The 14,325-nt window shown below is 42.0% G+C and overlaps 1 protein-coding gene across 3 annotated transcripts in view; it reads left to right on the plus strand.

Annotated features, from left to right (window-relative positions):
• Positions 1-14,325, plus strand: part of PCDH17 (protocadherin 17) — a 217,782-nt gene that overhangs the window by 129,814 nt on the left and 73,643 nt on the right. The window contains exon 4 of one of the 3 annotated variants that reach the window (XM_085621983.1): positions 14,181-14,220. The exons of the other annotated variants lie outside the window; for them this stretch is intronic. Within the exon in view, the coding sequence (XP_085478109.1) occupies positions 14,181-14,220 (40 nt within the window). The remainder of the gene's footprint in view (positions 1-14,180; positions 14,221-14,325) is intronic. 3 annotated transcript variants of the gene reach the window in all.

Below are 14,325 nucleotides of genomic sequence, written 5' to 3' on the forward strand. Positions count from 1 at the left end.
CTCTTGGCTCCAAGCTCAGCACTTAAGACTCTATACCACGTTCCGCTCTTTTTATTTATATTGAGATCATCCTTAAATGTAGATTCGATTTTTCGAACTATGGGGCATATCAGCAAGGCTAGGCGATAGAATTATCGCCGCTTTTGCGGCCGTTTTCGGCCGAAAAGCGGCAATAATTTAATCACCTAATTAGCAAGCTCACGCTAACGCGTGAAAACTTGTGTTAGCGTAGGAATTCCTAACGCCCAGCTTTGCATCTCTAATGAGATGCAAAGTGGGCGTTCCTGACCTGACATGACAGGAGAAATGTCGCCAAGCGACATTTCTCCTATCATCAAGCCCCAAGCTATGAAGCATAGCGGCAAGAAAAGTAGCGACAACCCCTGTTATCGCTACTTTCTTTACGCCTGCTTCAGGACTGACTTAGCCATGATATCCTATGGAAGGTGGATATCATGGCTAAGTTTGTGAGTCCCTATCATCAAGCTAACGCCACATTGCGTGAGATTATCGCTGGGTTCCCAGCGATAATCTCACATTAGGCAGTTAGTGTGAGGATTTTTATCGCTTTTGAGATAACCGTTGCTAATAGCACGCTATCTCAGTGATAAAAATCCACGCTAGCCGGCGATAATTATCCTAGCGCTAAGTGCGTTTAGCGATAATTATCGCTGGGTGTTGCTGATATGCCCCTATGTCTTATTTATGTATTGTGGTACGAAACGAAGCATGCAAAGATTCTAAAAATAGATCTTTTGTAAATAAAGCATTAAACTGTGGTGCGGTGTAAAATATCGAAAATACATTAACATTCTCCACAGCTTCCATAAGGCCTGCATTTTCCCTAATCTGTTGTGGTTGTGCACCAAGACGTGCCCGCTTGCTCTTGTGTGGATACACAAATGTGCTGTTGTGACCTATAGTGATCTCTAGATCGCTGGTTTTGATAGCTCCGTGATCTGTAATGACACCTCTTACTGTTGACATTGATGCAGTAATGGCACACTATGGTGTTCATTAAGCTCACAGATCTTCTATTGTTTTCTCATTTCGGGACTGTTGACTTCCTTGATTTGTTGTGATTATTTACTGTTAGTCGTGTTCTCCATCACACTGCAAATGCCAACGTCTGCTGTGTCCTGTTGCCAATCTTTTACATACAATTTAACCTTCCAGATATAAGCGCATACTTTCCTAACCCTGAATTCCAGTTTGAATATTTGATTTCAATTTTCTGCACTCTGTCCACCTCATCAATCTCTACTATTTCTATTTTACCCCACAGGCCAGTACTTCCATTTCTCTTTTTTTCCAGCTAGCCTTGGTCTATTATTTTCATAACCTGACAGCTGCCTCAGTGCCGAAAGGCACCCGGTAATCCCCTTGCTTATTTCTAGGCATGCATTTTATTAGCCACTTTTTTGCTTATTCTGTAGACTCAGTAGGGAATGGAGCTGGATTTTTTTGCTGACGATTAATTGAAATGACAACTTCCAGCAATGCTTTGTAGATTAGGGAGATACATGGGCACATCTTTCCATTTTTCATTAGAGGTGTATTCTAAAACTCGATGAATTAGTGATTAGATCAACCTTGAAAGAGGATTGTTTTCTTTGCCTCGTTAGAAATCATGCCTTGGGTGAAAATAAAGTGCACAAAAGTTATTAAATTTGAATAAAATAAGTTAATATATAAAGTGTGCGGTTAGCGCAGAATTGTGTGTTATCGCCCATTTTAAGGTAAACACTAATTTGCATCGAGGCATTATTATAACATGCAGGGTTAAAGGTAGACACATCTATCAGCGATGCCAAAGAGCCATAATGCACTAATCTAATGAGGTGTGTGTATGTGATTTTGTGTGCATGTGTGTGTGTGTGTACACATGTGTATGTGTGATAGAGAGAGAGAAGTAGAGAGTTCAAGCCGTGATTCGTATTACATTATTACATTATCGATTACCACTTATGACCCATAACCTGCATATTGTAGTTGTGCCACAGAAATTGCTTTCACAAATCTTTCACAGTACGAATGCCGTAAAAAATGAGTGCTCTTCATTGAAGGTGCAGGGAAAACAGCTTGAGATTATGTCCTGGGGGGCAGCTGCGGCCCGTGCAGGTAATAGCAGTGGGGCAGTGGGGCTTGATTGGGGGGGATTTTGACAGACGATGATGGGGGAAAATTGATTTCTTATTTAATGTTCCCTCGTCATTATCTGTCGAAATCCCCCCTCACCCGGCCTCACTGCCCTACCGCGCTTACCTGAATGGGCCGCGGCTGCTAGGGGGTAGCCAGCAGAGGTCCTTTAACAATGAACAGTTTTGTTTTTATTGAAGGGCCCTAACTTCAGCCCCCATTTAAACTGCATGAGTTTTGAGGCGATCTGGTGTAAGAAATATATGTGGTTCCGGATGTGGAGAGTAACACTGGAGAAGACTTGCCTGTGGGGGTTTACTTTTTTGTTTTTCTAAGAATCATGCCTTGCAAAGTGTTGGCTTCTTTGAGTAGTTTTGTCTTTTAGACATTGACTGGTTCTTGCCTGAGTGCAGGTGTTAACAGACGAGAAGTGAACAGCTACAGTTTGAAACGTTGCAGAGACTACATTGCATTCCAAATGTAGCGTCCTTGATTATGTTATAGCTAGAAGCAACATTGTAATGATGGAGTCAGAGGATTATGCACCAGATTGCAGACTGTCAATCAAATAAAGCCAATCCATAATTAATAATGGGATGAGGAATCATAGAATTCTTACCCTGATAAGAAGTGGGAATGTTCTACATCAAGGTCATAGTAACTTACTGTTTATGTTACAACCAATGGGTCACTATATTACACATTGAAGCGTTAAATATGACCGCTTAACAGGGTCACAAAACTATACTTTTCCTCTTAATAATTCCTTATAATTGCCTGTTTTTAGATAAATTCTGGTTGCCGTACATGTCAATATCACTCACCTCTGATGTTTAGCTCTATATGGCACAGAACAATTCTGAGACAATGTTCTTGTAATGCACATTTGTAGGTACAGTCTTTTATGCGTTTTGTAAACTAAATGAAAGTGGGACAACATACAAGTCCTGCTATTTTCACCCAATTATTCATTTTCACTCTCATACTACTTTAATTTGTTTCTCCAAAGCAATGCACTTTCGTAATAGGTATTATTTTTCTCCATCCATTTAGAAACATAACACTAGACAGACCTTTACCAAATCCTGTCCTGTTTCCCATTTACTGCCCAACCTAGTACCAGCATCCTTGTCGTTCCCATGCATTCTGCTCCACCAAACAGACTGTTTCTTTTACTGGAAGACGCATTGTGCCTAAATACGATGTTGGTCGGAGTTGCCGCCGACTTACACCGTTTAATAATAATCCACATTTGTAAAGCGCGAACAATCACCCATAAGGGTCTCTAGGCGCTGGGGGCCGTCGGGAAGATTAAGCAAGCTATTGCCCAGAGTCACAAGGTGCTCGGCTAATCTGCCGCCGGCACGGTGGTTCGAACTGTGATCCCCAGATTCCGGAGTCAGTCGCCCTGGCTGCGGCGCCACACCTCTTCCACCATGTTTCGGGGAAGGCAAACTGCCCGTCCTTAGGTCTGCGATTCTGACAGCCCCATTAGGAAGCGACCACACAAACTTCCATTTTTCAATGGGAGCTTGTGCAGCAGGCTGAAACAGCCCACAGTACAAACTCCCATTGAAAATTGGAAGTTTTTACACATCCCTGCGCCGTGTGGCAGCCTCATGGTGCCTGCCTGGCCCAAATGAGGAGGGCTAGGGGAAGGAAGCCCTGCTAGGGGCCTCTAAAATCCGTTCCCGAAAGCCAATCCATGTCAGAAAGGCTGACATGCACTGCAGTCAGAAACCAACATCATAATCCCGACAACGGAAATGCAGTCCTTAAGGGATTATGGTGCAGTTCCAACTGACTTACGGGCTCCTTGAGCGCATTAGAACCGAGTCGGATTCCCCGTCAGCTTAAACTCTGACCGCCATCATCCTAATGCAGCTGTCTGAGTTCAACCCTACCATGTCAGTCCGAAAGCCTCTGACCATCCGAGTGCTGATGTCAACCACACAGCTGACTAGGATACCACACACCTCCCACTCTTGGCAAACAAAACACAACTTGGAGTAGAACACAAAAGAAAGTAAAATGTTCATGGAGAATTACATTATTAATACTGTACACATAGCATAGCAAATTTCAAATTTACACATTAACAGAGACCATGTGAAACAAAAGAAAACTCAGGTTAAACATAGTCCTTCAAATACACTGGTCTTCTTCCAACCCTCTTACTACCAACCTTCCAGCCATGAGGTTCATCCTGGGCATCAAGAGAAGGCTCATCACCTTCAATGCCCTTTCTCTCACTAGCACTCTTCCACGCAACACAGATTCCACATGTAATGATCACTCAACTTCACTGCATTCCTAAACACTTTCATGACCTCCATGGGTTAAAAACATATTTCTTTAAGTCCCCTTTTCTTGGGATTCTTACTCTTACCCAGTTATCAACACACATCTGGGTTGCCTTCACTGCCATCCTCCTATTGAAGTTTTCCTTTCTCTTCTCCACCACAGCAGACTCTTTCTTCATCCATTACTTTGCGGTCACGAAGTTGTCATCAGTGACATGCCCTTTCAGCTTGTTAACCCACAGGAAACCCACTAAATTGTTGGGTAATCTCTTCTTTATTTTTATTTTTTTGTCCTCATTCACCTCAGAGAAAATATACAATGCAAGGTTTCCTATTGTTTCCACCCATTCTTTTTTGTTAAGAAAAGGGGGGTAATGGGGTTAGTACAAAAGGCACCCGCTTTTCTGCGGCTTTCTCTCTCACACGGTGAAACCACCGGAGCTGCTTGTAGTTTGAAAGTGAAACCAGACCCTGTAGCAGCCAAAGAGTTTGCCGGTGTAATCATTGGACATTTTTTTATTTTTGAGATCCCATTGAAAAAAATCCAAATAAAATAGAGAGACTTTTATGGTAACCCTTCTGTATTATCCAACCATAGCTGCAACAAGTTCCAGAATGCTTTCTTCTTTGATTTTTTCCCTGATAGGTCCATTCTAGACATATATGTAAGAGATTCCAACCATTCTGCATGCTGTGGTGGAATATTGCTCACCCATTTTCGACATATTTCCCTCCTGGCTATTAACACTGTGTAAAACAACATATCTCTACAGTTACTCGTATGTTCATCGGTAACCCCAAATATCACTAGGGGGAGGCTTACCTTTATTTGTCAACCTAGAATACCTGATGTTGTCATTTCCACTTTATTAAAAAAGTCGCTGATTGCGGGACATTGAAAAAACATGTGCACATCCGTAGCACCTTCAAGCCCGCATTTAGCACAACAGGTTCGGCCTCCTTTCCCCATCTTGGATAACTTCTCAGGTGATATATATGCCCTATGGAGTGAGAAGAGATGGTTCCTTCTTAAAAAAGCAGGTTTAACTGTGTGGTAAAGTGTACGCATAGATACTTGCCAGATATTTTGCAGCTTCTTTCTCGGCAAGTAATTTCCCCACAGTTCCTCCAGCAACTTGAAGTCTCCATCTATAATATCATGTAGGTGCCAGTACCATAGTGCTAGTTCCTTGCCTCCTGGAGATTTAGTTACCAGTTAATCTTCTAGGGAATTGCCCATTCCCAATGGCGATTTCTTACTTTGCTCCCAGCTTTTTAGTTGTAAATATTTAAACTTAGATAAGGAGCCTGCCATCACCCCATTTAAATTAAACCAAGGTAATAATTTGCCTTCGTTTGTCAAGTCGCCCCAGACTTCCATGCCAGCGACTTTAATAGGTTTTGCCAATTTATCCTTGAGACATTCTGGGGTGCCTGGTGACTCCCATATGGGAGCGAAGTAGGAATAATAGTCCAGCTTCATTAACCTTCTGATTTGATACCACGTTTTTGCCATTGACTGAAGTAACTTCAGTTTAACTTTTTTGAAAAATGTGGGATCCCCAAATTTGAAGAGAAATCCATTCAAGTCTATTTGGCATTATTTTAACATTGCTATATACATAAGTCCTATCATGGATTCATCAGGTGTCCTAATGAGCATTCTGGAGTTCTTTAATTGGAAAGCCCATGCGTAATATTGAATATCTGGCAAGATCAGACCTCCCTTCTCCCTTCTCCTCCGCAGTTTCTTCCATGAGATTCTAACCCCTTTATTGGCCCAGATAAATGAATTTATAGCCTGTTGGATTTTTTTTGTATAATCGTTTTTTCAAAGTAAAGAGGTATAGAGTTAAAAATAAAGGTGATCTTTGGTAGAATGGTCATTTTAACAAAACGTACACTACCCAAGATGGTCAATGGGAAATATGCCCAAATCTTCATTAATTTAACAACTTCTTTAAACACCCTCCTTAGATTGTTTTCTGCAATTTCGCTAATTTCCTGAAAAATCCTAATCCCTAGATAACGTATCTCCTTTTTTATAAGAGGGTTGCTCTCTGTATGATTCCATACCATCACTTCAGTCTTATTTTCATTCACTGCATAGCCCGAGGCTTCTCCAAATTTTGTTGCTATACTTAAAATTGTTGGTAGAGCGATAACTAAATCAGATGAGTAAACCATAAGATCATCGGCATATTGCGCCACTTTTCCTAACCCAGTCCCCCTGATAGAATGGTGGAATGTCAATTGTATGTCTAATTTTAAAAGCAAAAGGCTCCATATAGAAATTAAATAAAAGAGGGGAGAGTGAACAGCCCTGTCTTGTACCCCTAACAATTTTGAAAGGTGCAGATAATCTTCCATTTACCAGTACTCTCGCAACTGGTTCATCATAGATTAACCTAATTGCTCTACCAAAATTATCCCCCAAATTATATCTCTCTAGCACTGTAAATAAATAGGACCATCTCACATTGCCAAATGCTTTTGAGGCGTCCAATGTTATTATGGCTAAAGGTGTATTAAAAGTTGTGGCAAAATCAATGGCCCCTATAAGTTCGTATGTGAGTTCATGTAAGTGTCTTTCTTTAACCCCTTCAGCGCTGCGCGGATTCCTCCGCGGTGCTGAAGGGTTCGAGCGCGGGCGGGGCCATGACGGAACGGTTCCGTCATGAGCACAGCTCAACCGATGCTCATGACGGAACCGTTCCGTCATGAGCATGGAAGGGGTTAACAAAGCCTCTCTGATCTTCATGAATTGTGATATTTGCGATATTTGCTAGTCTGTTTGATAAAAGTTTTGTACAAATTTTATAATCTGAATTTAAAAGAGAGATTGGCCGATATGCCTCACATATTGTTGGATCTTTTCCTGGTTTCAGAATAAGAGAGACCGTAGCCTCATTCCATGACTTTGGTAATTTTTTACCCTGTCCCAATATCTCGTTCAGCAACACAGTCAATAAAGGGGAGACTCTTCTTGAACAAGACAAATGCACACACACCTGTGGAGGAGTTAAGGGTCATCCCGTTCACATTGAGCTTGACTTTAAACTCCATTATGCAATTCAATCTATTACTCAAGGAGTGTTGGATTCTTTCTTTTATCACCTTGTTAAATCACTCAATTACGCCACTGGATTCTGAATGATAAAGTACAGTTTTCCTGTGCCTTAGACTTCTCTCGCACAAAAAGTTCTCAATGGAACTAGAGGTCAGTTGTTCCCTATTATCAATAAGTAAAACTTTTGCAAAGCCCTCTCTTGCAAACAGCTCTTTCAGAACCTCTATCACCACAACTGTCACCACAGAGTGGACCACATTAACTTCCGGCCAACGAGAGTACAGATCAATGAGGGAGATGATATATTTTTCACAACCCGAAATGCATATCGGCCTTACAATAATGAATGCTACCTCAGTTCCTGGGATAGCTGGCCTCTGCCTAATGGCCATCAATTGAGTTCTGCATTTCAACATTTTGTTACTGCAATTATAATCAAAATAATCTCTGACTACTCTATCGGTCTGCATATCCATCCCAGGCCATCAGTAACTCTCTCTCAGTCTTTCCTTTGTCTTAGTAATGCTTGGATGGCCTTTATGAGCATTGTCCATCAACTTGATTGTGATATTTGTCTTCTTCCTCTTGATATCAAACCTCCCTCAACAGAGAGTTCTTCCCTAACTCTTCAAAATCCCTTTAAAACTTCATAATCCTTATCTTTGGCCAACCAGCAACCACTCACTCTGGACTTCACAGCCTGCAAGTCCTCGTCCAAATCCCGTCCACTTCTCAATTCTTCTTCTTGTACAATTCCTATAGACACCTGACACACCTTGACCTCCTCATCACTAAACATGTCTCCGCACAAATCTCCAGTTCCCTTACCATCACTTTTCACAAAGAACCTAGAGCAACAATCAGCCACTGTGTTCATTACATCAGGTAAATATACTACTTCAAATACAAACTTGTGCAAAGCTATTACCCATCTTCCTATGTGGCTCAAAACTGCATACACACCCTACTTGCTGAAAATCTCCACCAATGGTTTGTGATCCAACTTCACCACAAAATGAGTACCCCAACTTTTTCATAGCCCCAAAAAACTTCATTGCCTCCTTCTCAATAACTGTGTAGTTAAGCTCTGAACCTTGGAGCCCCCTATGAACAAAATTGTGTTGTCACTTCCATTGACAACTTGTTCTAACTTCTAACACTGCTCCAAGCCGTGTGAAACTTCCATATAGTTTTGGCTCCCAGGACAAAATTGTCTAGCGTGGCTGCATCACACAAGCTCACCTTCACACACTGAAATTCTTCCTTGCATTCTCTGGACCATATGAACTCCTCCACTTTTTTCGGTAACATCATCATGTTTTCACACCTGCCTGAGAAATTGGGCACAAACCTGTCATAGTACTCAGCTGTCCCACAAAATTTGAACAATTGCTCTTTGTCCGATGGAGAAGGCATGTAAGAAATGGTTCTCAGAAGATCTTCCTTAGGCCTAATTCCTTCACCAGTGACCAAATTACCTAAGTACTCAATTTGTGTCGACCAAAACTCACACTTTTCCTTCTTCAGTCTTAAACCACTCACATTGATCTTGCTCAAAACTTCCTTTAGTCTCACATTATGCTCCTCATTATTCCTACCATAGACAAGGACGTCATCCTGGTAAATCTTCACCCCACACACACCTTCCTGCACTTTTTCCAAAGACCTATAGAAAACTACAGCCACTGAGATTAGTCCAAATGGCATGCTGAGATATTTGTATGTGTCAAACAGTGTCACAAAAGCAGTGAGATCCTGTGCGGAAGGATGCAGAGTAATCTGATGATATGCAGAAGTTACATCAAGGGACACTAAAGCCTTTGCCCCGTCGAAACTTCATAGCATCTCTATTATGTTGGGAAGAGCATAGTGGTCTACCACCACTACCTTATTTAGCTCTCTAAAATCCATGCAGAGTCTCAGATTGACATTAGCCTTCCTTGCCACGGCAACTGGAGACATCCACTCTGTGACCTCAACTTTCTGTATTATTCCTTCCTTGAGGAGTCGTCCTAATTCCTTCTTCATAGCATCCCTCACCATCAGGGGAATATTCCTGACCTTGCAAACCTTGGCAACAGCCCGAGGTTTATGTTTGATAAGATGTACATAGTGCCTCAATCATCTCATTTCCTTTACAAAAACCTCAGGAAACGTATGTATTATGCTGTCTTGCACATTACCCTCAGCATTTACTCTAAAGATCTCAGACCCCTTTCTTCATAGTTGAACAGAAGAAAATTCATTTGGGTCCAAGTACACCTCCACATTTTTCAGTGCCACCAACTAATTAATAAATCACCCTTATAGGACACATGCACATTCCCAGGAATAGTCATGTCCTTAAATTCAATAGTACCTTAAAAATAGCCCAAACGTTTTATAGACTTGCCCCCATAACTCCTGGGTTTAATGTCCAGCTTCAATAACTCAACCCTGCCTTTAAGATGTTCATAAAATAATTCTTTGGATATAAGAGTTATCTTGGCTCCTGAGTCAAACAGCATGTTGACAGGACTGCCATTAACTCGTACCAGCTCAAAAGGACCTCCTTGGGTTTATCATTCACCTGCAGAACAAATTCATCACTGACACAATCAACATCACTTAACACCTCCCGGACTTTCTTCAACCCTTTACAACTTTTGCAGCAAGCGGAGAAATGCCATTTCTTCCCACAATCTTTACAGGTAATTTTCCAATCCTGACATTCTTTGAACTTAGCAAAATGCCCAATGCTCCCACACTTGAAGAATTTGCTTTGTAAATTCTTTGCAAAGCCTCCAGTCTTCTCCCCCATCCTATTTCTAAGACCAACACTCAAACTTCCTTTCTTGCTATCAATCACTTGAACATTATCCTCCTTCTCTTCGCCAAGACTGTTCTTGCGAATTACATCCATACAAGCTTAAGAATGTTCAGTCGATTTTGCAATAGTTATCACCTCTCGCAATGAAGGGTTGTCATTCAGCCATATTTTCTCTTTGGCCATGTCAAGTTTACAACCTAACATGAACTGGTCACGCAGTCGTTCCTCCCCATTGACACCAAAATTGCAGGTGGCCGCTAATTTTCTTAGTATAGATACATATTGCTCAACAAACTCACCAACATGCTGGTATTGTTCTATTACAGTGCATAATCTGGGTGGACAGTGTAAAACTAACTTCTTAATACAAACATCATAGTCATGAACATCTTCAGCTTCTTCTTGTGTTAGGTCAGGTAGCTGCTCAAAAACCTCCTGACCTTCTGAGCCCAGAAAGTGCATAGAAAGGGATGTCTTCCTTTCTACACTCAAAGAGGAGGTGCCACACACTTTTGCATAGTGATTAAATCCTTTCTTCCATTTCTGCCACAGCAGCATAGGTTCACCGGGAACGGACAGAAAGAAAGCAGGGGGTGGAACATTCTGCATATTGCCGTTTAAAACACCTGAAATTAAACAAGCCAAGACTGTGATAGTACAGTATCCACTAAATGATGCTACAGAAAAATACAGCTATAATTATATTTCCATGGGGAGAAAACAGTGAGACCACAGTATCCACTGAATAGCCCCACAGAGATATACAGCTGTAATGATGATCCCCAGGTGAGAATAGAATTTCTTAATCGCAAAAAGCAAAAAATACAAAAAATAAAAACTATTTGTCAGTCAACATATGTCAAATCAAGAGTGCACAATATTGTATACACTGGTTTCTAACCCAAAGCACAAAATTGTATACGCTGGTATCCGACAAGAAACACAAGGACCCACCTGAAAATAAAATTACTTATTCAACTTCAATGGATGCCTATCCTGTCACAAGCAGATGTAGATGACATCTGTGCCTTCCTCCTCTATTGTCTTGCCAGTCAGCCAGACGCCAATACCAGTGGGAGAAGACCTGCCCCAGAACTGGTTTTGAGTGATCAGAAGGAAAGGTTTGCACATTATCCTCGCCAACCATCTGGGTAGACACATGGGACTCTGCACAGGGGAAGAAAGGTTCTGCCATCTTGGTTTTTATGTAGAGAAGGGCAGTGTGGTATACTTTACAGTAAGACACACAGGACATGCTGCAAAGGTGGATAGGGTCAACCCTGGGAGCTTATGCCCTATTTGTTACTGGGTGACCAGGAGATTCCCCCACCCACAGACTGAAATGGAGCATAAAGCGGCACCCCAAGTACCCTCTTATGAACATCTCCTGACCTGTAGAAGACAGGAGAAGGACTGCACCTGCTGCGGTGACTTGTGAGGAGAACCATAAGGGTTGGACCTGCTTCCACTTGTACCATGACAGAGACATGGACTCCAAGTGTTAGTTGGCTGACTTCCTGTTACGCTACAAGGACACAAGAGCTGCAAGAAGCCTACTTGCTGAACAGTTTTCCGTTTGTATTTAAATGCAATTTATCCAAGCATCAAAGTAAAAAGAGAAATTGAGTGTTGTGATAATTCGTGTATATTCAAACTTCATCTTCTTCATACTATGTTTGTTTATTGTAATTGTAATTTGTTTATTGTAATAAAAATGGAAAACTGTACACTCAGCACAATACAAGTTTATCTATGAGACGGAGTGTAAAAAGTATTTTTCAACCAAAAAGGTGCAATCAACAAATCAAAACGCATTTTGGGTAAGGAGGGAGAAAGTTGAGTTTGTAACTCAAAGCAATATCTACTATCCTGAAGGGCCCATCTGACTAGTTTTAACTTGACCAGCCCCCGGCCCTGGACTCTGATGGTGGATTCTACTGAAGTGAGTCCTGAACTCTAAGGGCCTGATTGCGACTTTGACAGTGCAGCGCCGGGTCTGCTCTGCCACGGCACCACCAAAGCCATGTTTGGCCTGCTCGATTAGGTGTTTCTGCCTGTCTGGCAGACTTTTTTATGCTCCTACAGCGGTGCCCTGAAAATGGTCACCGCAATGGGAACACCAAAAACAGTTCCTCTACGGCATGGACTGTTAAGTCCATGCCGTGCAGGAACTGGGATGCATGCATGTTGTGCCCCCCTGTATGTTTCCACATGCGGAGGAGGCACGCCCCCCTTTGTTTCCTCTCCAACACAGTGTTCATGGAGTAGGCACCTCCATGATACTGCCGGTGGAGAGGAAACTCACAATATGCTTGCCGGGACTGCAGCCGTCCTGCAAAGCATTTGCGGCCTCCTGACCACCGCAATACGGCCACTCTATTTGTATCGGGCAGTCGGGCACCCACCACAAACACGCCGCCATGAGTCTGGAGGTCCATGGACTGCCAGGCTCGTAATAGAGCTCTCAATGGTGTCCCTAGGGTCCTAGGGCCCTTAGATAAGTGTCAGGTGTTCTCTTCATGCCTAACCCTAATACCTGGAACGTAGAAACTATTTCTAGGATTTTTGCCTGGAGAACCAACAGGAGACCAGAACCAACATTCCTAGCCGATCCACTGATGGTGCATAACTCGTGGGCCTGATTTCGCTGCAGCTCCCGCTACCTTCTTCTCCGCAGCAGCATATCCAATTCAGGGGGCCTGACACCGAGTTCCATCTTATGACAATAGACCCTCTCTGGCTACAGCCTGCAGCCTTGCCCAACTAAAGTAATCTGACTTCCAGACAAGAGGCTAAGCCCTAAGGTAGAAATAATAACTGTGTCTCACACTAAGCAGCATCGATTGATGTTTATGGCTTCCTGGGTGCAAATCCTGGACTTTTCCCACTCTGGTCTTTTGCCCCCTTTGTCGACGGTTTCACAAAGACATCATCCTTCGCCAACCCATCGTCGATGAGCCCATCTTTGGATATAAGCTGCTGCCTTGCCCCACTGAGGAGCTACCATGTCAGAAAATGTCATAGTACGAATGTAAATCATTGACAGAGATCTCCTGGCCTTGCATCCGACCCACGGTCCACCACAGTCAGCCTCAAATTTTAACTTTGTCCCAGTCTAGCACAACCACTTGTCCGTGTTTACAACTTTGTGTTTTTTTGCTAAAATCTTATTCAGACTTTCCAAATATTATCTTGGTATCCCTTTTTGGATTTATGTCATTTTGGTCTTGTTTTATTCATTAAAATATTCTCTATTTTCATAAACTGGAGAGTTTTTTTTTGTATTATGTTTTTAACTTTTATTTAAATGGTTTTCTAAAAGGTTTGTTAGTTTCTTAGTTTAAGCCTGTCTGCTCTGTGCTGTAACTATGAGGGGTTGACCTCAGCTTTAAATTACTGAAACGTTTATCACATCTAACAAGGACAATAATATTATTGCTTGTGGTGCAATACCATCCAATTCAACTTGTAATCCACTTTCTCAAACATACATTTCCTGCTTTTGCATTAAAAGTTGAGCTTTACTGGAGGTCCCTGCTATGTTATGCTACTTTGTGTAGGATTGCTATGATTGCTATACATTGTTTATGCTCAATAATCAGTCTAGTACCCCAAAATGGCAAATGGGACCTGCAGACTACATGTGTTGATTAGAAGTCTATCGTAAAGAAAAGCATTTTTACATTCTATACTAAAATTAGGCATCTTCCTCACAGGAATCCTAATTTGTCAGGGTACAGGGCCCTGCCCAGAGTTTTCTTCCATGTCATGTACTCAATTTCCACCGCAGGACTTCCAGAGTTTGTGCATAGTTGAATGTATGGGTCCATTTTCTAAGTGCTTTCCTAATTTTCTTTAGGTGCACTGGACCGGTCTAATTTACAGCCCTGTGCACTATGGTGAGTGCCTTGAGTTTAATTCTCTTTTCATGACAGCCATGCAATGTCTACGAGTAAAGTGGTTATTTGATTGCATCTTCTTTGACCATAAATTAATCGTATGGC

Source organism: Triturus cristatus, chromosome 8 (genome assembly GCF_964204655.1).
Source record: "Triturus cristatus chromosome 8, aTriCri1.1, whole genome shotgun sequence".
NCBI lineage: Eukaryota > Metazoa > Chordata > Amphibia > Caudata > Salamandridae > Triturus > Triturus cristatus.